This window comes from Taudactylus pleione, unplaced genomic scaffold (assembly GCF_031769625.1).
Source record: "Taudactylus pleione unplaced genomic scaffold, aTauple2 ptg000283l, whole genome shotgun sequence".
NCBI lineage: Eukaryota > Metazoa > Chordata > Amphibia > Anura > Myobatrachidae > Taudactylus > Taudactylus pleione.
The window spans coordinates 1,758,018-1,782,898 of record NW_028284685.1 but is presented as its reverse complement, the minus strand read 5'-3'; the positions used below and the strand labels follow the sequence as shown (position 1 = coordinate 1,782,898).

Sequence of the window (24,881 nt, the reverse complement as noted above, 5' to 3'; positions counted from 1 at the left end):
ACCGTTATCGATTGATGGTTGCTTATGCAGGAGTGGTGGTGATAAGTGACCGGGAGAGGACTGAGAAGAGGAGAAGGCTTCGTTCATGCTGGACGAAGGAGTGGTTGCAGCAGAGGGATTCGTTCTCTCATATGCCGCTGCTCATGCAGATTCGCGAGAACAACCCGGATGACTTCCGGAACTTCTTGCGAATGGACGATTCAACATTTCAAGAATTACTGGCCTTGGTGACTCCGTACATACAAAGGCAGGACACCAGGTTGCGTAGAGCCATTCCTGCAGAGGAGAGGCTCATTGCGACCCTGCGTTTCCTGGCTACAGGGAGATCTTTGGCCGACTTGAAATTCGGGACTCTCATCTCACCGCAGGCTTTGGGTCTTATTATTCCGGAGACCTGCAAAGCCATCTTTTACGTCCTCAAGCCGGAGTACTTTAAGGTATTTACATTTTAATAACCCTGTCACAAATCTCCTAAATCTGTTACTTCTTTCTAAATGTCTTCAAAAATGTGTTAATATAGGTGCATGCCAGTTGTATGTCCCTGTTACTGCTCCCTACTATATCTCCTCCCAAATGTATATAAATAGCTGTTTAGCCATCCTCTGTCTTTGCTGCTGCTGCTCCCAAATTATATCCCAATTATAAAAGAGTCAAAACACACACACCGTATCAACTTATATTTTATTACACATACCTACCCATTCACACATACTTACCTATACCAGATGTTTGGTCCCTTTGTCCACGTAGTATTTCCCAAAACCATGGCCCTGCAAGAAAGATTTCATACTCACCTACATCCACCGCTGGTCTCCATTATCTTGGTTTTGTTAAAAGTAAAAAAAAAATCCTTACACAACCCACGGAACACAGCTATCTGTATGTGTGTTCAAGCAAAAAAACTATTGATTTGAGGGTCTCATTCAGACCCTCTTGCGAGTGCAGGACGCTCGCAAGCAGGTCGATGGTACCCAAATGTGCATGCGCACGATGGAGGCTGCTGTCGTGCACATGTGCGAGACATGTTCAGCAACGGCGAAGCTGTTGCTCGGGGTCTCGCACCAAAGGGGGCGTGCTGTCGATGGTGAGTGACAGCACGCCCCCTTTGGTGGGCATGCCTGCCAGACGGACGCGTTCCCCTGGGAACGCCTACCGTCTGGGTCCGGCCCCACTGACTTCACAAGCGATGTCAGTGGGAGTCTTTTTGGCTCTGATAGAGCCAAAAGCACTCCTGGGCTTGCGGCAGGGAGACCCTACCGCAGGGTCTCTGTCGCAAGTCCGATGGTCGCGATGGTCTTGACCATTGCAACCATCATCAATGATGCTCGCTATAGCTGTGGGTGGTAACCCACAGCTATGCGAGCGTCCATGAGGCCGCTCCATTTTTAGGTGGGACGCCCCTGATTCAGAGCGAGCGCTCTGGTCAGAGCATCCGGCTCTGAATCAGGGCCTGAATACGGTGTTATAGCAAAACTAGGGAAATTGATGTCTTGCATTCACAATTTTAACTTCAGATAATTTTTAACACCAAAATAAATACCCCTTATAATAGTATTAATGTAATGTTTAAAATGTTTTTTTTTTTTTCTGTTTCTAGTTCCCTTTGACTGTTGAGGAATGGCAAGTTATTGCCAACGAATTTGAGACCCGGTGGAACTTCCCAAATTGTGGCGGCGCCATAGACGGGAAACACATCCGGATAACACAACCTGCAAACACTGGATCTATGTACTTCAACTACAAAGGATTCTTTAGTATGGTTATGATGGCGGTCGTGGATGCCAATTATAAATTCATCTTTGTTGACGTTGGCAAAAATGGAAGGTCTTCCGATGGTGGGTCTTTCTGAGAGACCGTCTTTTTTGAAAGACTAATGAAGAATCAGCTAAACATTCCTTCAGGATCGCAAACGAAATATGGTTTAAATTTTGTTTTTGTTGCCGATGAGGCATTTGGCCTTAATGAAAATTTAATGAGGCCTTTTCCTCAAAGGGCATTAACACCTGAAAAAAGAATTTTTAATTACAGATTATCGCGTGCGAGGCGCACTGTTGAGAATGCCTTCGGCATAATGGCGAATAGGTTTCGCATTTTTCATACTTGTATAAATTTCCGGCGAGACAAAATCGAGTGGCTTGTCTTGGCATGTTGTGCCCTACATAATCTGCTTCAAGCCAAAAGAATTGGACAACCGCCTGCCACAAACTCATTGCCTGTTAATATTGACTATAGTGAGGAAAATATTGCCCTCACATCTCTAAATCCCCCAAGATTTCCCTCTGCGGCCTCTGCCCGGGCAAAAGAGGTCAGAGAGAAATACTTAAATTATTTTAATGGTGAAGGTGCCATTTCATGGCAGGTTTAAATATGATCTGGAATTATGTTTCTTGATGTTTTTAAAAACTGAAAAATAATAAAAAAAATTTCACCTTGTGTTTATTTTTCATGTTAATATTTAACATACTTTTTTTGCAAAATTAGATTAATAAATACTTTAGTAAACCGAATTTTAACAATGAAAGTTAACTATTCAGTTTCAGGGGCCAAATTCAGAGGCGGTCGTAGGATGCAAGCTTTCATTCTGAAACAGGGCGGCGGCTTGCATCCTGAACGGCCGCCTCCATGTCGCCGGTTAAGCTGTGGGTCAATATCCACCGCTGTAACGGCCGCTATTGGTGATGGTTGCAATGGTCAAGACCATCGCGACCATTGGGGGTAATGACTACACCTTAAGGTAGGGTCTCATCAACCTTAAGCCCCCGAACAGTAAGCTCTCCAGTGACATTATTGATGAAGTCAGTGGGGCTTCCCACCAAACAGCAAGCGTTCTGGCAGGAACGCTGCCGTTTGGCCAGGCACGCCCCCGTACCACCAAACAAACGTAGCAAACTGTCACTCAACATCGACAGCTTGTCCCGTCAGCTAGGAGACCCCTAATGATGGGTCACCTTCTGAATCAGGGCCCTCCTACCTGTTTTAGGAGCGTCCTCATGGACGCTCGCATAGCTGTGGATTACCACCCACAGCTATAGCGAGCATCCATGAAGGTGGTTGCGATGGTCTTGACCATGGCGACCATTGGACTTGCAACGGAGACCCTGCGGTAGGGTCTCCCAGCCACAAGCCCTGGAGAAATGTTGACACTAGTGATGTCAGTGGGGCAGGCTTCAGACGGTAGGCGTTCCCATGGGAACGCCTCCGTCTGGCCGGCACGCCCACCTAAAGGGAGTGCGTGCTGTCAGTCACCATTGATAGCACGCCCCCTTTGGTGCAAGACCCGGACCAACAGATTGGCTGTCGCAGTCCGGGTCTCGCGTATGTGCACGACGGAGCAGTCTCCGTCCTGCGCATGCGCATTTGGGTGCCAACTACTCGCTTGTGAACATACTGCCGCTCGCGAGCGGGTCTGAATTACCCCCTCAGTACCCTAAATAACACATTATGACATTACAATTTTTAAAATCCGTTAAATAAGAGACCACGCGATTTTTTTACTTTTTAAAAAAAAATTTTTTTACTTTTTGGACAGGATTCATTGAGACTAGACTTTAAGTGCCTCTGGAGACAAGATTACACAAATAGAGTGTGAAAAATAAGGCATTTGAGGAATACACCAATACACTACAGAACAATATTCCTGATGTGAACATTTGAACAGGTTCAAGAACAGAATACAGGATCTGGGCCCCGGTTTTGAAGGAACACAAAAAATACTTTAGAATCACAAAGAACAAGATACCAGGGGCAGATGAGGTGGAGTAGCCATCGCTATTGCACTACGACCATGCTACAGTCCACCATGAAACAAAGAGCCAAATCAATACAAGGAGTGATAAGTTTTTAAAAAATGAAAAATAACAACTGCCAATTTTGTAATAATTTATATATTTAAAAATTCATCTTCGCCAAATACAGTGGAGCGAGCACTGCCCAGTGCTGTGTGAACACCACTGGATGAAGTACTGGGAAAGACAGAAGGGGGCGAGGGGGTACGCGACAAAGAAAAGGGGTGGGACTGTAACGGAGAAGGGTTTTCTTGATGTGGATCCGCGTAAGATTCGTGAGGGACGGTGAGGTTGCCTGATGTGGCCGTTGGGGTGGGCTGCTGTCTGTTTTGTAAGACAATGGTACTTGTCATACTCAAGTCCCCCTCAATAGCATGTACCAATGCCTTATAAACTAGACGCTTGAAAGGCTGGACCTGTTCCGGAGGAATGGTCCGCATTTCAATGGCGAGATTTTGGCCAAATATTTGATTATCATCCGGGGGTTTGGAAAGAACCTCCTCCGCATGTTTTAAAAAAGTATCACTCCTTGACGTTCCCGAAGTGGATGCTTGTGTTGTCCCTTTACGCTTCTTAGCGGGCGGCTTGGATGGCGGCTCAGCCACTCGCACAGGGACTTCCACTTGGGGCTCGCAGGACACCGGGTCAGGATCCTCTACCGCCAGCAGTAACTTAAAAGAAATGAAAATAAATCAAATTATAACATCAATAAAAACATAAAAAAAAATTTCTGTAATAAAAAGGCTAGGTTGATTTTAAAAAAAATTTTGTAAACAATAATATTTCACAAACCTGCAAAAAAAAATTTTGGCAATAAAAATATATTACATATTTAATGTTACAGTTAACACATGCGTAAATTATATTCAACATAAATGACCCACACCCACATTTCTGGTGACATAAACAATAAAAAAAAAAAACAACAGGGATTAAAAAGTCAAAATCTTTATAGTTGCAAAAAACCCTTTACATTTACCCAACCTTACCACTCCTTTAGCGTGCATAACCTGAAGCTCCCCCTTTCCCCAGCCTTACCCTATACCTCCCAACCCCCCTCCCCTCAGAAACCCTTAACCAATCATTCCCCCCCCACAACTATCCCTGCCCGGCTTAGCAGTGACAGGGATACCATGCGTCTGGACTCATGCGTAGTTAAGGCATCGGGATTACGACGCCTGGCTTTTATCCACTGCAGGGTTTAAACATTTGGAAAGGCAAAGGTTGGCATTCCAACCATCGGCCTCCAGACCGATTACTGATTAAAAAACATGACTACATTTTTTTTTTTTTTTTTTTAAAGTGAAAATTTAAAAAAAAAAAAAAAAAAAAAAAAAACTTACAGAATCCTGACTCACGGTGTCCTGTGGTACCACATCTGGTGACTGTGGCACCAGCGAGCTCCGGGAACCTTGACTTGGCTCTTGATCCAAGGTAAACAGCAGCAGGTCGTAGTACCATAACGATGGCTTTCTCACCTCAGCTGCCCCTGCTCCGGATCTTTGCGAATCCAAGTATTTTTTGTGTTCCTTCAAAAACACGGTTCGCAGACCCTGGATTCTGTTCTTGACCCATTCAATGGTCACATCAGGTTTATACGCTGTACTGTATTGGCGTATTTTCTCAAATGCCTCATTTTTCAACACTCTATTCATGTAGTCTTTTCCTTTCAGTCTCCAGAGGCACTCATTAGCTTGATATAGCTCAATGAATCCTGTCCAAAAAACAGTATCTTTGGATGAAGGTATATCTGAAAATTTAAAAAAATAAATAAATATATATAAATTATTTTTTTTATGAGACAAAATAAAGATATGCCCCCAGTATAATTGTAGCCCCCCCAGCACATGCTGTGCAATGCCCCCATTAGTCATGCTGCCCCCCAGCACATGCTGTGCTATGCCCCCATTAGTCATGCTGCCCCCCCTCCCCCCTCCCATGCTGTGCAATGCCCCCATTAGTTATTATGCTGCCCCCCTCCCCCCTCCCATGCTGTGCAATGCCCCCATTAGTCATGCTGCCCCCCAGCACATGCTGTGCAATGCCCCCATTAGTCATGCTGCCCCCCCCCTCCCCCCTCCCATGCTGTGCAATGCCCCCATTAGTCATGCTGCCCCCCCCTCCCCCCTCCCATGCTGTGCAATGCCCCCATTAGTCATGCTGCCCCCCCAGCACATGCTGTGCAATGCCCCCATTAGTCATGCTGCCCCCCCCTCCCCCCTCCCATGCTGTGCAATGCCCCCATTAGTCATGCTGCCCCCCCTCCCCCCTCCCATGCTGTGCAATGCCCCCATTAGTCATGCTGCCCCCCAGCACATGCTGTGCAATGCCCCCATTAGTCATGCTGCCCCCCCTTCCCCCCAGCACATGCTGTGCAATGCCCCCATTAGTCATGCTGCCCCCCCTCCCATGCTGTGCAATGCCCCATTAGTCATGCTGCCCCCCCCTCCCCCCTCCCATGCTGTGCAATGCCCCCATTACTCATGCTGCCCCCCCCCTCCCCCCTCCCATGCTGTGCAATGCCATTAGTTATTATGCTGCCCCCCCCTCCCCCTCCCATGCTGTGCAATGCCCCCAGCATTATGCTGACTCTTACCTAATAATGACCCCAAAAACATTGGTGGACAGTGGGGGACTTTACTTACCTTTTTTTTTGGCAGGACCACGCGCAGCAAACTTCCTCCAAGTTGAATAGCTGTAATGGCTGTGTCTGGCTCTCCGCGCGCCGGAATATCGTTATCTTTATCGTTTGATCGTTTGGCAAAAACATGTACTACATGCCGAACGATTAAACGATAACGATAAAGATATCGTCCTAATCGTGCTGCAAGTACCCGCGATGAACAATGTCGAAAACGACCAGCGGGAGCGCGCATCGCTGGTCGTTTTTGACATTGTGTTTAACGATTTTTGAACGATCAAGCGATTACGATATCGTAATCGTTTGATCTTTCATTAAAATCGCCCAGTGTGTACGCACCTTTACACTATCAACCTGCCACCCACCGCCCAGGGGTGGCGGGGATAGCCCCAGGCTATCAGCCTAGGCCAAGTGTGCCCTGAAGAAGGGGACCCTATTATTGGGCTGACTAGCGGTCAGGAGTAATGATTCAGCTGGGGCATCCGGTGGTAGAGTTTCCCTGGCTGTGACATCACCCCCCCTGCTAGAAAGGGTCCAGTGCTGGATGTGGAAATTACAGGGTATCCCTATGCATTTTTTCTCCTGTAATTCCAGAATCAGGACCGGATCTGAGCCTGGTGCTGGTTTTGCTAAGTACAGGAATACCCTACGCAATTTTTTCCCTGTACTTACACAACCAGGATTGGCTATGAAAGTCCAGGGCTGGTTGTGTATTTAGGGGGGGGGGGCACATAATTTTTTTTATATAAATTAACACTTAAGCATTTTACAGTAAGATACATGCATGCATCTCACTGATGTATGCATGTATATGTGTCAAAACGAACTGCTCATGCTGAAACTGACAGCATGAAGCAGTTCTATTCATTTGGGGCTTTGATGTTCATTTTGAAGTGGGATTTGGTGTTCGATTGGTACATGGACATCAAATCACTGTTCAAAATCGAACCAAATAGAATTCGATTTAGAAAAGGCTTCTAAAATTGAATTTTAGTAAATGTGGGATATGAAGAGGGATTTGTACTTTTGATTTGATTCGATTTGAGGTGAGCTAAATTGAACATCAAAATGAAAGTAAAAATGAACTTTGATAAATATACCCCTATGTGTATTAAGTGGTGATGGCCCAACCAGAACAGCTCAAGGGGCCCCACGCCAAAATGCTCACCCTAAATAAACTGACACTATATAAATATAGATAGGACTTACAGTACTTTGAATTATGCCTGTTACACACTCCACAATTGGTCATTCTTCTGTGTACTGTTGCATTTCATACCTTCACACATACTCACCTGATGTCAGTGCCAGATTAATGTCCATATGGGCCTGGAGCTGAATTTATGAAGGACTTATTGTGTGCCACTGCAGGGGGTGTGACCAGCACTGTGGTTGTGTAACTAGTGATATGGGGGGCGACCAGTGTGGTGTGGTCTAAACTTTTCCTCTACTGACTTAAACACAACATAGCACCCCCATTCACATTTAGTGGCATCATTATTAAAATATATTTGTTGAATAACACCCATTTTCTGAGGGTTCTCCGAAATATTAAGCAACCGTAGGATTAAAGAAGGAGGGATCTCAGCAGATATCATCAATCTGTGCCGTGGTCCCTCCATTTCCGACCACAAAGCAGCCCCCATAATTTTCTATAGGGGCTGCTGTGCTGTTGGATTTACCAAGATCTGAAAAGTGAAGCCAATAGTAGCCTATGGGATACTGTACACCAGATTTGTTCCGAGAGTGATCCTCCATCTGCCCTTGATTACATATGCGCAGTCCAACATATGCGTATGTGAAGTTTGCGCACAGACGGAGCCCAAGTCCTGGCAAGAGATTCCTAAATTGATATGCAAATTTAAATTTTCAAATTTAGGCAAAATCATCATTTCCCATCCAGATTTAAAATGCAGGATATGATAAATTGGGAATCGGTATGAAATACCGGCAGTGGGGATGCCTTCTGTCAAAATGCAGACAGCAGCATTCTAATACTCGGGGTTGGGTAAGTATACCAACCCTCCCCCCTTCTCCCCCTAACCCTCCTTTCTTGCTGCCTAACCCACCCCGTAAGTGCCTAAACCTAACCTTCCCCATTGGTGCCTAAATGTAACCCTACCACCTTAGTGCCTAACCCTAACCCCCCCAGTGGTGCCTAAACCTAACCCTCCCACTCCTGCGGCTAACAGCTAAGGCACCCCCGTGTACTTACATGTGGAATGGCAGCTGTCAGGATTCCAGTGTCGGTCTCTTAACTGGCATCGCATTTCGATGCCTATGTTTAGTCCTGCGCCCGGATTTTGACGCCGGGATTCCAACAGCGGCATCCCGTCCCATAGGCAAACGCAAGGGGGGTTTCCCTCTTCCTGGAAACCCCCCTCCCCAGCACACACCATGACCACAATAGAAATATTAATATAACAGAATGTTACTAATGCTGCATGTTCTTCTCAGTATCACAAATGAAATGATTAGCGGTGACATCACACAGCGCAGTGGAGGTTTTATGGTACTCTATATGATGCAAGGAGGGCTTGTGAAGCCTTTAATATAGCTTGTCACAACTTAAACTCCCAGCTCTGATCTCTACAGTGACAAGCATCAGTCATCTTAAATACACACACAAACATATACATATTTGCATACACACACACACACACATAAATGTGTGTGTATATACATAAATACAGTAAATAAATATATACATGCATACATTCTGTACAGTATATACAAACACATATATATATATATATATATATATATACACAGTCGTGTCCTTATGTTAAGGCTGCATCTAAAAAAACGGATTTCTCCATAGAGAATTCCAAAGGGGGGTGGGGTGGGGGGGGCAGGGTGTTTAAGGGGCTACACCTCAAAAGCTATAGGAGGTAGCGAGATGAAATTTGGTAGGGGCGGGTAGAATGGTACTGCATGCCAAATTTCAGGGCAAGAACATAAAAAATGAGGAAGTAATCTAAAGCTCCAACTGTCAGTATTTTCGGACATTCTCAATTAGGAACCCTTTTCTGCTATAGTCTATGGGGGATTTTTGAGAAGGCAAAACCCAGGGTAAGGGGTGGAAATTAGACTAGGGGTTTGTTTTATTAGGTGCTTTTGTGCCAGGGTATGTGCTTTTGTGGTTCAGGTAAATTAGAAAGTTACAGGTTTTAAACTATTACCTCAAGAATGTGCCATTGTAGAGATAGGACTTTTCAACTTGTTGAGCAGCCTCAGTAGGAGCCTCCAGCAGGTGTAGTCATAGTGGCTTCACTTGGGTGCTGCAAGATGGCCGTTCTTTGTGGGCAATAGCGGCGCTGAAAAAAAACAATGGTAGCAGTGGCGGACATGGATGCGGCGGTGGGGACTTCAGCCGCGGCGGGGACATCAGCGGCAGCGGTGGCATGGTTGTTGGCGGCGGGACGCGGGTGTCGGCGGTGGCATGGGTGTCGGTGGGACCCGGCGGAGGGTCCGGCGGCAGTGTGGGCGTTGGCGGCGGGCCTAGATCCGAGAGGATTCAGTCCCCGCCAGCCATTCTGCTGAATACGGCAGCGGCGCCCATTTAAAAAATGGCGCCCCAGCGCCACTTTTGAAATTCAAAGATGGCCGCCGCAAGCCAAACACGGCTCGTGGTGGCCATCTTTGAATTTAAAAAATGGCGCCTCTGCGCCGTTTTTGAAATGTACATCGTTGCCGTACTCGGCAGAATGGCTGGCGGGGACTGGATCCTCTTGGATCCAGGCCCACCGCCGACACCCGAACAGGCACCGGTCTTGCAGCTGCCAGGTGCCACCAATGATGACGTCGCGAGCCGTGATTGACTCGCAGCGTCCATCTATGATTTTCAAAGATGGCCGCCACGAGCGAATCATGACTCGTGACGTCATCGGAGGTGGTGGCACCTGAAGAGGACCACAGAAGCCCTGGGGAGGTGGCAGCCAGCCCCCAGGTGAAGATGCCAGAAGCCTTGGCGGGTGGGCACCTGCCAGGCGAAGACGTCGAAGCCCTGGCGGGTTGGCACCCTCCAGGCGAAGATGCCATAATTCCTAGTGGGCGGCAGCCATAAAAAAGAGCTGACACAGGCTATTGCCCACTAGGTGAAAACGTAAAAGCCCTGGCGGGTTGGCGCCCGCCAGGTGAAGATGCTGAAGCCCTAGCGGGTTGGCGCTAGCCAGGCAAAGACACCAGAAGTCCTAGTGGGAGGCAGCCATGAAAAAGAGCTGACACAGGCTGCAGTGAAGATGTCGAAGCTCTGGCAGGTTGGTGACAGCCAGGCGAAGACACCGAAGCCCTAGCAGGTTGGTGCCCACCAGGTGAAGACACTGAAGCCCTGGCGGGTTGGCACCCACTAGCTGCAGATGCAGAGGTTCAAGTGGGTGGCAGCCAAGTAAAAGCTGACACAGGCTGCTGCCCACTAGGTGAAGACGTCAAAGCCCTGGTGGGTTGGTGCCCGCCAGGCAAATACGCCGAAGCCCTGGCAGGTTGGCATCTGCCAGGCAAAAATGCCGGAAGTCCTAGTGGGAGGCAGCCATGAAACAGAGCTGACACAGGCTGCCGCCCACTAGGTGAAGATGCCGAAGCCCTAGTGGGTTGGTGCCTGCCAGGCAAAAACATCGAAGCTCTGGTGGGTTGGCGCCCCCCAGACGAAGATGCCATAAGTCCTAGTGGGTAGCAGCCATGAAAAAGAGCTGGCACAGGCTGTCGTCCACTAGGTGAAGATGTCAAAGCCCTGGCGGGTTGGCACCCGCCAGTGAAAATCCCGAAGCCCTGGCAGGTTAGCACCCGCCAGGCAAAGACACCAGATGTCCTAGTGGGAGGCACCACGAAAAAGAGCTAACACAGGCTGCCGACCACTAGGCAAAGACACCGAAGCCCTGGCAGGTTGGCGCCCACCAGGCAACGCCGGAAGTCTTAGTAGGAGGCAGCCACGAAAAAGAGCTAACATAGGCTACCACCCACTAGGTGAAGACGTCGAAGCCCATGCGGGCTGGCGCTACCAGGCGAACACGCCAAAGCCCTGGCAGGTTGGTGCCCACCAGGTGAATACACCGAAGCCCTGGTGGGTTGGCTTGCGCCAGGCAAATGCGCCGAAGCCCTGACATTTACACTCCAAATAAGCAGAGGAAAACCTTTGATGAGCTATCACACTTTATGATTCCAGCAAACATCTGCTGGTCACCTCTGAGCAGAACAACTTTATTGTCTATGACACCTTGGAATGATGAGAATGTTGTAGAAGCTGAACCACTTGGTCCACCTCACTCAGCCCAGGTGGCTGAACTGGTAGCATTAAGGAGAGCGTGTGAGCTGGCAGAAGGTAAGTCAGCTAATATCTACACTGACTCTAGGTATGCCTTCGGGGTAGTGCATGATTTTGGGGCTCTGTGGCGTCTGAGAAATTTTATGACAGCAGCAGGTACACCAGTCACACACTCACACCACATAAAAGGACTCTTGACAGCAATCCAGCTACCAAAGGCAGTAGCTGTCATCAAATAGAAAGCCCACACATGTGAAGAATACCCGGTGTCATTGGGCAGTAACAGAGCAGATGAAGCTGCCAAATGGGCAGCAGGGTTACGAATAAATTTAACAACTGATAAAGCGATGATCTTCCAGACAATAGACTCGCAGAAATTAATTGAGATGCAAAATTTGTGTTCCCTACAGGAAAAGGCAGTCTGGAGAATGAAGGGATGTGTTCAGGAGTCCTCTGGACTCTGGAGAGATGGACAAGGTAGGCCTGTTGCTCCCAAGGCATATTACCCAAGCTTGGCTGAGGCAGCGCACGGTCTGACTCACTTAGGAAAAGAAGGTATGTGCAAGTTGGTCAGAGCATATTGGTGTGCACCAGGCTTTTCTTCTCAAGCTGGAAAGATAGCAATGTCCTGTCTGACTTGTTTGAGGAAAAATGTCGGGAAGACAATCCCTACCGAACCATCTCACATCCCTCCGACAGACGGTCCTTTTCAGGTAATACAAATTGACTTCATTCAATTACCATCTTGCAGGAATCTCAAGTATCTATTAGTTTGTACTGATCTATTTTCTAACTGGGTAGAGGCATATCCAGCTGCCACTATTACTGCTGTTTTTACTGCTAAAAAGATTGTTTAGGACTTTGTATGCAGATACGGTATCCCTAGAATCATAGAAAGTGATAAGGGTACTCATTTCACTGCTGACGTCTTCTAGAACATGTGTAAGCTCATGGGTATCAATAGTAGACTTCACACCCCCTACCGACCGCAAGCCAGCACCAAGGTGGAGAGGGTAAACGGTACTATTAAGAACAAACTGAGTAAGATCATGGTTAAAACTGGATTAGGATGGCCAGAAGTCTTACCGCTAGTCCTCCATAGCATCAGGACCACTTCTAGACGACCTCTTAATCTGTCCCCCTTTGAGATACTGTTTGGGAGATGACCTCATTTGATTGTAAGTTCACAGGATGATTTGAAGTGTAATAATGAGGTTACTGTGAAATATCTTATAAAATGAGTAAACAGCTGAAACAGTAGCAACAGAAATTTAAAATGTTGTCACATGAAATGCCAGAAACAAACTGTCATGATGTTGAACCTGGAGAATATTTATGATTCGAAATTTCTTACGCTCAGGTTGTTTGGCACATCGGTGGGAAGGTCCATATCAGGTGTTGATGACAAGTACCACATCGTTGAAGGTAGCGGAAAGAGATACCTGGGTCCATTCCACTCAATGCAGAAAGGTCATCTATCCAAAGGAGATACAAGGTGGAGTCGAGACATATAACGTGGATCTGTCAATTGCGAGCCTGTTTCGGGAGAGCTAGAGACTACAGTGGAACACCTGAGCTATAGAAATTTTGCAGACCACTATTCAAGCAATGAAGTGGCGGGCTGGGTTTGTGTTTTTGCTTCCTTCCAGGGTTCTCCTCATCCTTATTTGTTTCGGGATTTCCTGTTTCTGTGATGGAGGACAGATGATGGAGAGGGAGGTCGAACATTATGTCGATGGAGTGGGGTCGGGAGAGAGAGCAATAAAACAATCAGGGCGGTATATGGTTGAATTCAGTACAGGAATGGTTAAGAGATCTGTTAATCATGAAACTCGGAGACAGCATGAGGGATTATTATATGATGAATATTGTATTTGCGAGTACTGTGGATCCCTAGTCAATGAGAAATGCATCCAACAATGCCAGTCCAAGAGTAATTTATATGTGGGCAGGCATCCTTTAGAGGATTATCATTCCTGAGTGGGTAAGGTCTTAAACCAAACTGAATGTTGGCTGTGCTCACAAGTACCTCAAGGACATAGTAACTCGGGATTAGTGCCATACCCATTAAAGTTAGCAGAGGTACTTGAATTACATGGGGGAAGAACGGTGTACAAGAAATTTAACATATCTAGAACCTCCTAGTCTTAAGCTCCACCAGTACCACGTAGATAGATCCCTGGTATGCTTAAATCTCACAAATTTTGGAAAACCAGGAAATTGGGAGGTGACCGGAAACAATCAGACAATGACATTTTCACACTGAGCAGATAATGAGCCTATTGATTCTGAACTTGTACGCAGTATTTTATCAAGTGGGAGATACTTACGGTATCGGTACATGCGTAGTTACAACAAAAATTAGTGGTTGGCATTAGGATACTGCATTAGGATACTGTGCAAATGTTATACAGCCAGAAACATGTACCAGTCAGATGAGAGAGATAGGAGTAGGATCCATTGGCAGAATAATGTGTTCTATGGTAATGATGCATTCTATTCCTTACATTCTCCCAGATGATGTGTATTTTATATGTGGAAGGAAAGCGTACAAGTGGCTCTCTCCGAGTTCTGAAGGTTTATGTTATCTTGGAAGGGTGGTACCAGAAATTATGACCCTTACACATGATGAAATGATTGGTATCCATAAAACTGCACCACCTCCATACATACACAGTATGAATATCGTGACAAAAGAAATATGATCCCTGGTGAAGAACATATAGCCACACAGTTGATTAGTGAAACAACTGGCTTCCAAATTTTGGTAGCATTAGATCCCACCAGGATCACTCGGGGAACTTTAAATTTTAGATATATCCAAGACCTGGCTAAATTAATAGACAGTATCACCGAGATGTATGATGACACTTTCAAGTATACTGGCAAGGAGCTGCAGGCTTATAAACAAGAATTGGTACAACTTAGGCTACTGTTAAACTACCTGACAGCTGTTACTGGTGGATATTGTGTGACTTTGGCCACCCAATTTGGTGTCAAGTGTTGCACGTACATCACCAATAATACTAATATCCCCAAAGAGGTGATAGACTGGAAAATGGATGAAATCCTACAACTGAAGTGGGAGTTTCGGAAGAACCATAATGCTTCACTGTATGAGGCAGAGGTAAAGGTAGAAAAATGTTTTTCATGGTTAAACCCTGTAAAATGGTTTGTCAGTCTGGGAGAGTGGGTACAGGAGATGGTTGCTAGTGTAGGTAAGCTTCTTATTCTTATACTTGTTGTCATCTTAGTAATTGGTTTATGTGTCATATGTGTTCTTACTGTGGCAAAGGGTGGAAAATGTAACACCAAGGTAAATCGTGAAAATTAAATTATGATGGTGGTGAGTGGTGATGGTATAGGTACTAAGGTTAATAAAGAACTGCATTACAATCCTGAAATTGAATGTGCTGTCAGATAATAATAATATGTGAATAGGCTAAGTCTTGTATAATAATAATTATTGTAAATGTTCCATAAAACATCCTAGATAATGTAGTCTCAATTCCCCCAAACTTCCTTTATAGGTTCGATGAGATCCCACATCCTACCAATGATCCCCTATAGATCCACAGATGGCGTATAAGGGTTGTTTTACCCTTCCTGAAACGCATTATTGACGGTTCAATGACCAATCTGTGTCACACCATTTAGAACATTGAATAATAAATTATTATGCATGACTGGAAAGGTTAAGATTAGAAGGTGATAGTTTTATGTTTCATATCAAAGGGTGGACTGTTTAAGTCAAATAATTGGTTATGATCGCTGTACAATTATTATCTGACGATCTAGTCGTCTATGGGCTGATAAAGAGTAAATCGGATGCTACTCACCTCTTTTCTCCATCCACAGTCCCCTCTACATTCTCCCCCTCCAATCCCCTCCTCTGTTTCTCTTCATTACATATAATTCTATCCACTGCATCTCCCACAACTCCAGTGTTATTCACTTCTCTTCCACCATGGTCCTGCTGCACCATAACTAAACCCTGCACCCTCTCTTTTCTCCAAGTTACCAATCCTTTCCTCCCCCACCCCACACTAAACCTCCACCTTACCCACCACCTGCTGTCACCCTTCCTCATTCAGAAGCCAGCCACATAACCCCACACTCCTTATCCCCCTTCTCTAGATCAATATCACCTCCACACTACATCAACCCTAGTAATCTCATTCTCCTCTCGCCTCTTAACTCTGTCCCTCGCTCCTGTTCCTAAGCCAGTTTTGTCTATAATAAACTGGTCTCCGTTCATGAGCACTTCATCTGCAACGCCTTGATTCTCCTTGCCATCCCCAAACCCTGGATTTACCCCTCTGACACCATTGCTCCTGCAAAATTCCTCCATCACTTGGCTTCCTGGCTCTTAATCTTCAAATGGGCCCTCAAGACCCATTTCTTTCTCAGTGCTTTCCAGCGCTCATCCTAACCCACTACTGTATGCTCCTTCCTCACTATCCAGCCCATCTGTGTCACCCCTGTTTGTCTGACCCTCCCCTCAGAATGTAAGCTCTCGCGAGCAGGACCCTCTTTCCTCACATGCTTCTTCTTGCCTTACTTTTACTTTCATTTACAATGGCACCTAAAACTGCTTATTGACACCCTGCTGTTTATTTAGGTGTTACGGAGCATTGTTTATAAATCATGTACTTGTCCTGCATTGTCTGTACTGTTAATAACTGTTGTCTTGTGTGCTCATTTGTTTCTGTACTTTGTAAGGCACTTCGGAACCATTCTGGTGCCATATAAATAAAGGATAATAATAATAATACTCTGCATCGGCGCAATCCGATGCGCACAAATGCGTATATATATATTTAGTCAGTGTATGGGAAACAGGTTTCGTGTATGTCAGTAACAAATAATTAAAATGCACACAGATACTGGTATGCGCAGAGGAGTGTTTTAAATGCAGAGTTAAAGACCATTGTCAGAAGACTGAATATCTTTAGCAATTGTATGCCTTTTATTCAATGCAACTATAGTTAAGAGGAACTGACATGTACACTCCAAATAAGCAGAGGAAAACATTTGATGAGCTATCAGACTTTATGACTCCAGCAAACATCTGCTGGTCACCTCTGAGCAGAACAACTTTATTGTCTATGAAACCTTGGAATTTGGTACAGGCAAACATAATATTAAATATGTCAGTTAATGGATAAAGTTAGGGGTATAATTATATTTATCCATTACACATTGATGCACATAACGCACACACATAAACATATATGCATACACATAGATGCTTGTATGTGTATCCACAAACGTACACATAGACGCTCACATGCGTACTCACATGCATACATGCGGACATTACATGGGCGCACATATGTGAACACATATGTATACAATAGGTTCCCATTTCGCAATAGTTAATAAAAAGGGTTACTAAAAGTATTATTAATTAATAATTATGATGTAATATGTACTTAAGTGAGAACTAAGGTTTAGAACATAGTAGACATGTCATGTTTAGTATCACACTAAATCCCTGTTTACTTGCAGACCTCCGTACCTATCGGCAAAGAAGTCGCATCTTACGTCCGCTAGTTATGGATGATAGGGATTTATTACATAGATTGTTATGCAGTGTTGTAGCTAGTTGTTCGGCGGGAAACTACACAATGTGACTGTTTGAGGACTGAGCCATCCCCCTTGATGACACTGTATGAGCTAACCAATGACCAGAGTGACCAGATGCAAGAACCAATGGAAACCTGCCAACTTGTCCCTTTGTTCTCTCTGTAACCTGTACTGAATATATGCTGTGAGCTGGTCTCAGTGTTCAGTTATTTCTCCATTTCTTTGGGCGACGGTGAACGCAGGGTTCAGGATTGAAATACTGCATACTGGGACCAGTAGCGCATGTGTATGTATTGGCTGTACTTATATATATCTTATTGCTTTTTATTCTAATTGTTAAATCTTTCCCTGTTTACATAAACTTGCAGTGCTAAATAGTGACCATTAGGAATCAATATCCCTCAGGGCACCCTAGGCCCAGGCTGATAGCCCGGGGCTATCCCCGGCACCCCTGGGCGGTGGGTGCTGGGTTGATTATGTAAAGTGTGGTGCATATGAAAATATAAATATTGTCTTTTGCTGTGGAACTACAGTTCCCAGCAAGCCTCCCCTGCATGCTGGTACTTGGAGAACCACAAGTATCAGCATGTGGGGCATTATAGGCTTGCTAGTACTTTTAGTTCCACAGCAAAAGCAATATTAAAATAAACACAACACACCGTACAAAAGTACAATTTTATTAAAACATACATGCACACATACATGTACTCACACATGCATACGCACTACCTCATATACTCACCTATGTATCCCTGAAGCCAATCTGTCCTCTTCTCCAGTAGGTAATCCAATGGTGTACCTGTAATAAAAAAATTCATACTCACCTCCTCCTACGCGTAGATCTGTCCACTTCGTTCTAAAGTAGGCAAATCCTGGGTCTTGGCAAAAAAAAAATATGAATTACCCGAGCCCACGGACATCAGTAGTGTCCTCTAAGGACACTACTACCCGAATGACAGCTCCGCTGCGGGATTTTAGTCCAGAAATCATGGTGCAGAGCGCTCATTGGCTGAGAGAGGCGAGCCTTCCGCCTCTCAGCCAATGAGCTGTTCTCACCATTGAATTCAATGGTGAGAACCGAGCATGCCCTATTCAAAAATGGCCACCGCTAGCCAATCACGGCTCGCTGCATCATCGCCCCACCCCCCGGCTGGTGTAAATACTGCCAGCGCGAGTTGCCGTGCACTCAGTCGGTGGCGGGGAAGCAGTATAGAAAAGCTGCCGAAGACAGAAGATAGAAGACGCCACAGAAGCCCTGGATAGGCGACGGCCAGGAAAAAGAGCTTAAAGGCCGTTGCCCTCCAGGTAAAGACGCCATAGAAGTCCTGGGGGAGCGGCAGCCATGTAAAAGAGCTTAAGACTGCTGCCCCCAGGTGAAGGTCCCGCTAAATAAAATATAAAAAAAAAATGGTGTATTTCTATTTTATTTTAATATTTCTTTTGAAGGGGTACTTTAGGTACCAGCAGGTCCTTAGTGTCCCGTCTGCTGGTACTAGTGGTTCTCCAAGTGCCAGTATGCGGGTGATGCTTGCTGAGACCTGTAGTACTACTGCACCACACAACACAAATCAACCCAGCACCCACCACCCAGGGGTGCTGGGGATAGCCCCGAGCTATCAGCCTGGGTCTGGGGTGCCCTGAGGAGGGGTACCCCGTTAATGAGGGGTCCCCAGCTCCCCAGGGATCCCCGGCCTGGGCTGACTAGTGGTCAGGGGTGATGCTGCGGCTGGGAGGCCCAGTGAAAGGGTTCCCCTGGCTGTGGCATCACCCCCCCCATTAGAAGGAGTCTGGTGCTGGTTTTGAGAAATACAGGGGGGCCCTATGCATTTTTCCCCCTGTATTTCCAGAACAAGGACTGGCTCAGAGCCCTGCGCTGCTTGCACAAAATACGGGGGAACCCCATGTCATTTGTCCCCTGTATTTTGGCAACCAGGACAGGTTCTGAAAAACCTGGTGCTGGTTGTGCTTAATACGGGGGACCCCTACATCATTTGTCCCCTGTATTTAGCACAACCAGTACTGGGGTTCGAAAGTCCGGTGCTGGTTGTTTCCTGAGGGGCGGGGCTACGCCTTTTTTTTTTTTTTTTAAACATTCAATTTTTAACAGATGCGTAGCTGGATCTCACTGCTGCATTCGTGCATCTGTGATTTATTGATTTAATGCCCTCTTTGCACTGCACCCCTGCCACTGCTCTGCACCACCACTGCTGCTGCTACCCCACATGCCTACAGCCATCTCGCACTCTGCACCTCCCAAACTAACATCCTGTGTGCTGCCCCCTCTTCCACCTGCGTTAGTCTACCATTTTGTTGCCCTTCTACCCTGCAGATGGCCCGGTTTGCTCATCCAAACCCTAATAGTTAATATTTTTTAAAAGCTATGAAATTCCATAGACAAAAAACCTTACGGTTTCAAATGTCCCATTAAGGCTGCTTAGACATGATCTGAAAATTCACAAAACCTATTCATTTTCTGTCACTCAAACTTCAAAAAGCAATGAAATTACGATAATTAAGGCTGACGCCTTAATGGACGTGTACCTTGCGCAATACAGATCTGGTATGCCATCACACCTTGTGGTTAACTGCATATTCAGCACTCTCACAGAATGAGATTGGTGTCACAAAATGGTGGAGCTGCTAATTCACAGAATTGTGTGCTCATTGGAATACACACATGCAGTCTATGTAACTAAGGTCAAAGCAGAGAATAGAGCTGTGCAGATGAGATAAAAGTGGTGTGGATGGGGGGAAGAGACAGCAGCGTGGATAGGTGAGACACAAAGGCGTGTAGAGGACGGAAGGTTAAGCAGTACAGAGGGGGGTAGCCAAGGTAATGCAGATGGGTGGAAAACACTGGTGCAGATGGGGGAAATCAGAGTGGCACGGTTTGGGGGGACAGCAACATGGATGGGGCTAGAGAGTGGCATGGACATGGGAAGTCAGCAGTGCAGATGGGTAAATACAGATTGGTGTGGATAAGGGAATACAGACTAGCACAAATAGGAGAACACACAACAGTAGGGATTGGGGAAGACAGATTAGTGTGGATGGGTAGGAAGACAGAGTAATGCGGGTGGGGGGAGGAGACAGAGTTGCACAGTTGGGGGGGACAGAGTGGTGCAGATGGAGGAAGAAAGAGTGCCACAGAGGAAAGGAAGACAGCGGCGTGGCTTAGGGGAAGGCAGTGGTGCAGAAGAAAACAGAGTGGCACAGATGCAGGGCAGTGCAGATGGAAAAAGACAGACTGGTGTGGATGAGAGAACACAGACTACCATAGTTCGGAGACCACACAGCAGTAGGGATTGGGGAAGACAGATTGGTGTGGATGGGGAGGAAGCCAGAGTGGTGCAGGTGGTGGGGGGAGACAGAGGTGCACGGTTGGGAGACCAGAGTAGTGCAGATGGAGGAAGAAAGAGTGCCACAGATGAGAGAAAGAAAGCAACGTGGTTGTGGAGAAGGCACGGATGCAGGGCGGTGCGGCTGGGGAAAAACATTGGTGCGGATGAATGAACACAGACTATCACAGTTGGGAGACCACACAGCAGTATGGGTTGGGGAATATATAGCAGCGTGGAGGCATATAGGGGAAGAAAGTGTACATGCATAGACAGAGAATGATATTTGAAAAAATAAGTGAGCTGAACGTGTATTCTAAATGAGATTAATGTATGCAGTGAGAAGGATGTTGGAAGTCAGTGACATTGTTTTGGTGATCAAATGGGAAGATTGTGGGCACTGAATGGGATGTGGGAGCCACACAACTACTCAAACCTCAGTTGCATAGACTGCATGTGTGTATTCCAATGAGCACGCAATTCTGTGAATTAGCAGCTCCACCATTTTGTGAGTGACAGCAATCTCATTCTGTGAGAGTGCTGAATCTGCAGTTAACCACAGGGTGTGATGGCATACCATATCTGTATTGCGCAAGGAACACGTCCATTAAGGCGTCAGCCGTAAAGATCGTAATTTCATTGCTTTTTGAAGTTTGAGTGGCAGAAAATTAATTCTTTTTTGTGAATTTTCAGATCATGTCTAAGCAGCCTTAATGGGACATGTGAAACCGTAAGGTTTTTGTCTATGTGTGTATATATATATATATATATATATATACACACACTGTGTATATATATAATATATATATATATATATATATATACACATATATACACATACCATATACGGACATACATATACATACAGTACATATATACACATGCAGTATGCAGTATATACTGTACATACACACACAAGTTCTAGGCAATACACTGACCTCTTATACTTGTTGGATTCTATTCATGTCTGGTCACAACAGATGCCTCCCCTCCTGTCCTGTGCTAGGCAGCTCAGCCTCTGCGGGCTCCACACACCGCAATGAAATTTTTTTTTTTTCTCAGGATTTCAATGCCACTGTCTGGCTGCAGTTCCGACACAGTTGCCGGGAGATGAGGAGTGCATTGGTGGGGCTTCAGAAAACCTGGCGGCGGAGCTTTAGGCAATCCTGGGTATACAGCTTTGGACAACCCAAGGGGCAGAGCTTAGCATGACTAGGGGATGGAGCTTATTTAGTGTGATTCAGGATTCAGGTCAAAGTTTCAGGCAGGCCAAAGATGGAGTTTCAGACGGCATGGGGCAGAGCTTCAAGCAGGCACAAGGGTAGATGAGGCTTTGAACAGGGGGGGGAGTGTGAATGGGTGATATTTGTGACGGCAGGAAGAAGGGACGGGACTTCTGAATGTTGTGGTGGTAGCGCCAATCACTTCTTTCTTAGAATTTTTTTTCCCCCCTGTGCACTGTAGTGGGTCCTGTGGGCCTATTTTCATGGGGCGGGTGGAGATGCAGCTCCACACGCCCTATTGTTAATCCAGCCCTGCTTCATGTACCGCTTTAGTTCCACAGAGTGACAAGCCACATTTGCCAAAATTAGACCCACTTGCTTGACCTGTGCATACACAAGAAGACTTCATCACCTTAGATATGTTTCCAGCAACACCAATAAGGACAGAAACACCATGCCCAACCAGCCCACACTTACAAGAGCTGCATTGTAATCCAAATGCTGATGCTGCCTCTGCCTTCCTCAGCTCCATGACTTTGTCCAATGACCATCATGTGGAACTAATGGACAAACAAAGACAGATGTTACAAATGAATCACCATTAGGGATATGCATGTTTACATTACCTCATTAGGTAGAGAAATAATTAACCGGTTACTAAAGCCACAAACTAGCGGCAGCACCAGTTTAAATCCCTCACTTGCACCAACGCCAACTAGGTAGTGCTGCAGGTCCAAGCCGCTCTACACCCTGCTCTACACAGCCTCCTAAAAGTAAATGATAAATGTTAGAGTCATGATTGTAAAAAAACATTCTTGATACTTTGGGCCTGATTCAGACCCGCTCGCGAGTGCACAGCCCTCGCAAGCGGGTTGATGGTCCCCCACTGCGCATGCACACACCGGAGCCGGCACTGGCGTGTGCATGCGCGAGACTTGGCCAGTGATGGGCGCTCCATCGCTACGGGTCTCGCACCAAAGCGGGGCAGCTGTCGATTGTGATTGACAGCTTGCCCTGTTTTGGAGGTGGGCAAGGGGGGTGGCTGGCCAAACAGAGGCGTTCCCGAAGGAATGTCTGCCATTTAGGGGCGGCCCCACTGACATCACAAGTGATGTCAGTGGGTGAGCTTCCGGCTCTATTAGAGCCGAAAGCTCACTTGGGCTTGCGGGAATGAGACCCTACCACAAGGGTCTCGTCGCAAGCCCCGATGGTCGTGAACATCGCGACCATCACCTGGCCGCTCGCTAAAGCTGTGGGTGGTCACCCACAGCTTAGCGAGCGGCCAGGAGGCCGTCTTTAAAAAAAAACAGGGACGCCCTGATTCAGAGCGAGCGCTCTCAAAGAGCGTCCGGCTCTGAATCAGTCCCATTGTTCACACATATTAATACTTATATTATTGTTCATGGCCTTTTGAACACATTTCTGGATTATTGGATGAGCACTATTGAAATTGTTCCTCCCCAAATATTCTAAGATGTCGTGGAAACAATAAAAAAAATTAAAACCATTTTTTATTTTATTATTATTTAAGGTAAACTTTATCTACCTGTTTGCATGTAATTACATAATTGATAACATACTAAACATTGAATTAAGTGTTAATTAAGGTAAATTCATTAAAATGCAGAAAGTTAGTTGCAACACTGACATATTGGTAAATAGTGTGTGTCCTAAATACAGTTACATAGGTAAACAACACCTGATTATACATGTTGAAGGTCTGCTGAAATGGCAAATACATAATATGCAGCACAAAGAGAAGCAACCTAAAAGTCAAGGAGTTTCCCATGCTTTAGACACAAACATTCTAGGCTGATTGGTTTAGCTGAGAAACAGTGAAATTGATGTTACTTGAGACATGTATGGTGTTTAGTAGTATAAATTAATCTGTTTTGAAACACTTTTTCACACCTCCCAACAAAAGACATGCCATGAGGGGCAAATGCTCTGCACCTTGACTTCAATCATAATTTGTGGTGAAACACCTTGGTTAAGAATTTCACACCAAGTGAGGTGATACATTATTTAACAGTCAAGTCAAGAAACAGGTGTTTTCTTTTGGAGATGCTGTGTAACTTTTAAAACATTACAAACTGCATTTTTAGTCAAGGTTGAAGTAACAAGGTTTTGTAATATACTGTACTTACTGCTGAAATAGCTGCCAATCACTGAAGCCCTAAACTACATCCCAGAGTCACCAGATGTAACCATTAGCCATGCCTGCTAACTGTCTATTCCTTAATCTGGTGGGGGAGGTTGTTATAAATACAGGTTATGTAATAGACAGCATCTGATCACAATGGAGAATATTAATCAAAGGAATAGAGCAAAATCCCACCAGACTAATCAAGATAGCGGAACTGAGTTTTATTAGCCCAAAAGTATGTTCTACCACAGATCTAGTGGTCTTATGTGCATCATTATACTGTGTTCAGCACTACTATCAGGAAACGACAGTGGAGTCAGTAGCCAGGAGAAACAGCCATAGCCCGAATCCCCATAAGGCAAATGTAAAATGCAGGGGAAGGTTAACATGACAGAATTTAATTGTGTATAGTAACAAGGTAACCATAGTAATGTGTACTTACCCAGCAGCTATCCTTCTGGCATTTGTCTTGCATTTAATGTGGATGTGATTTGAGCCAGTGGCTGTTACCTCGGACAATTCTGTCCAGATACCGCTGGTCACAATAATTCAGCACCTGTGGTTGGCCACTGCACTGTCCACAGTGGGTGATAATGACTTCCATGAGGTATTTTAGGTACACACGTGACACCGTAGATCGAGGGATGTTGAATGTCAGCAGAACTTTAGGAATGGAATGTCCCATTTGTTGGGCACCCTTGATCATGCCCCGTTCGACCTCCAATAATTCACATTGCCTTGACATGAGCAGCCTAGTCAATGTTCAAACTGACAAGATGTGAGATAAGAAATGATGCAGGTCTGGGTATTTTCAAGAAATCACAGTACAGTAATGCCACCTACCATTACCTTTAAATTCTGCTATCCCAAGACTTTTGGCATTTATGTGGGGTGTGGGT

The 24,881-nt window shown here is 45.7% G+C and overlaps 1 protein-coding gene across 1 annotated transcript; it reads right to left on the bottom strand.

The window, feature by feature from the left end:
* Positions 1-3,541: 3,541 nt before the first annotated feature.
* LOC148512080 (uncharacterized) lies at positions 3,542-24,688 on the bottom strand. Its single transcript, XM_088482225.1, has 4 exons — positions 24,493-24,688; positions 5,129-5,499; positions 3,994-4,456; positions 3,542-3,558 (listed from the first exon to the last, which is right to left on the bottom strand). Exons 1-4 carry the CDS (start codon positions 24,686-24,688, stop codon positions 3,542-3,544), a joined length of 1,047 nt encoding a protein of 348 aa, XP_088338351.1.
* Positions 24,689-24,881: the final 193 nt, after the last annotated feature.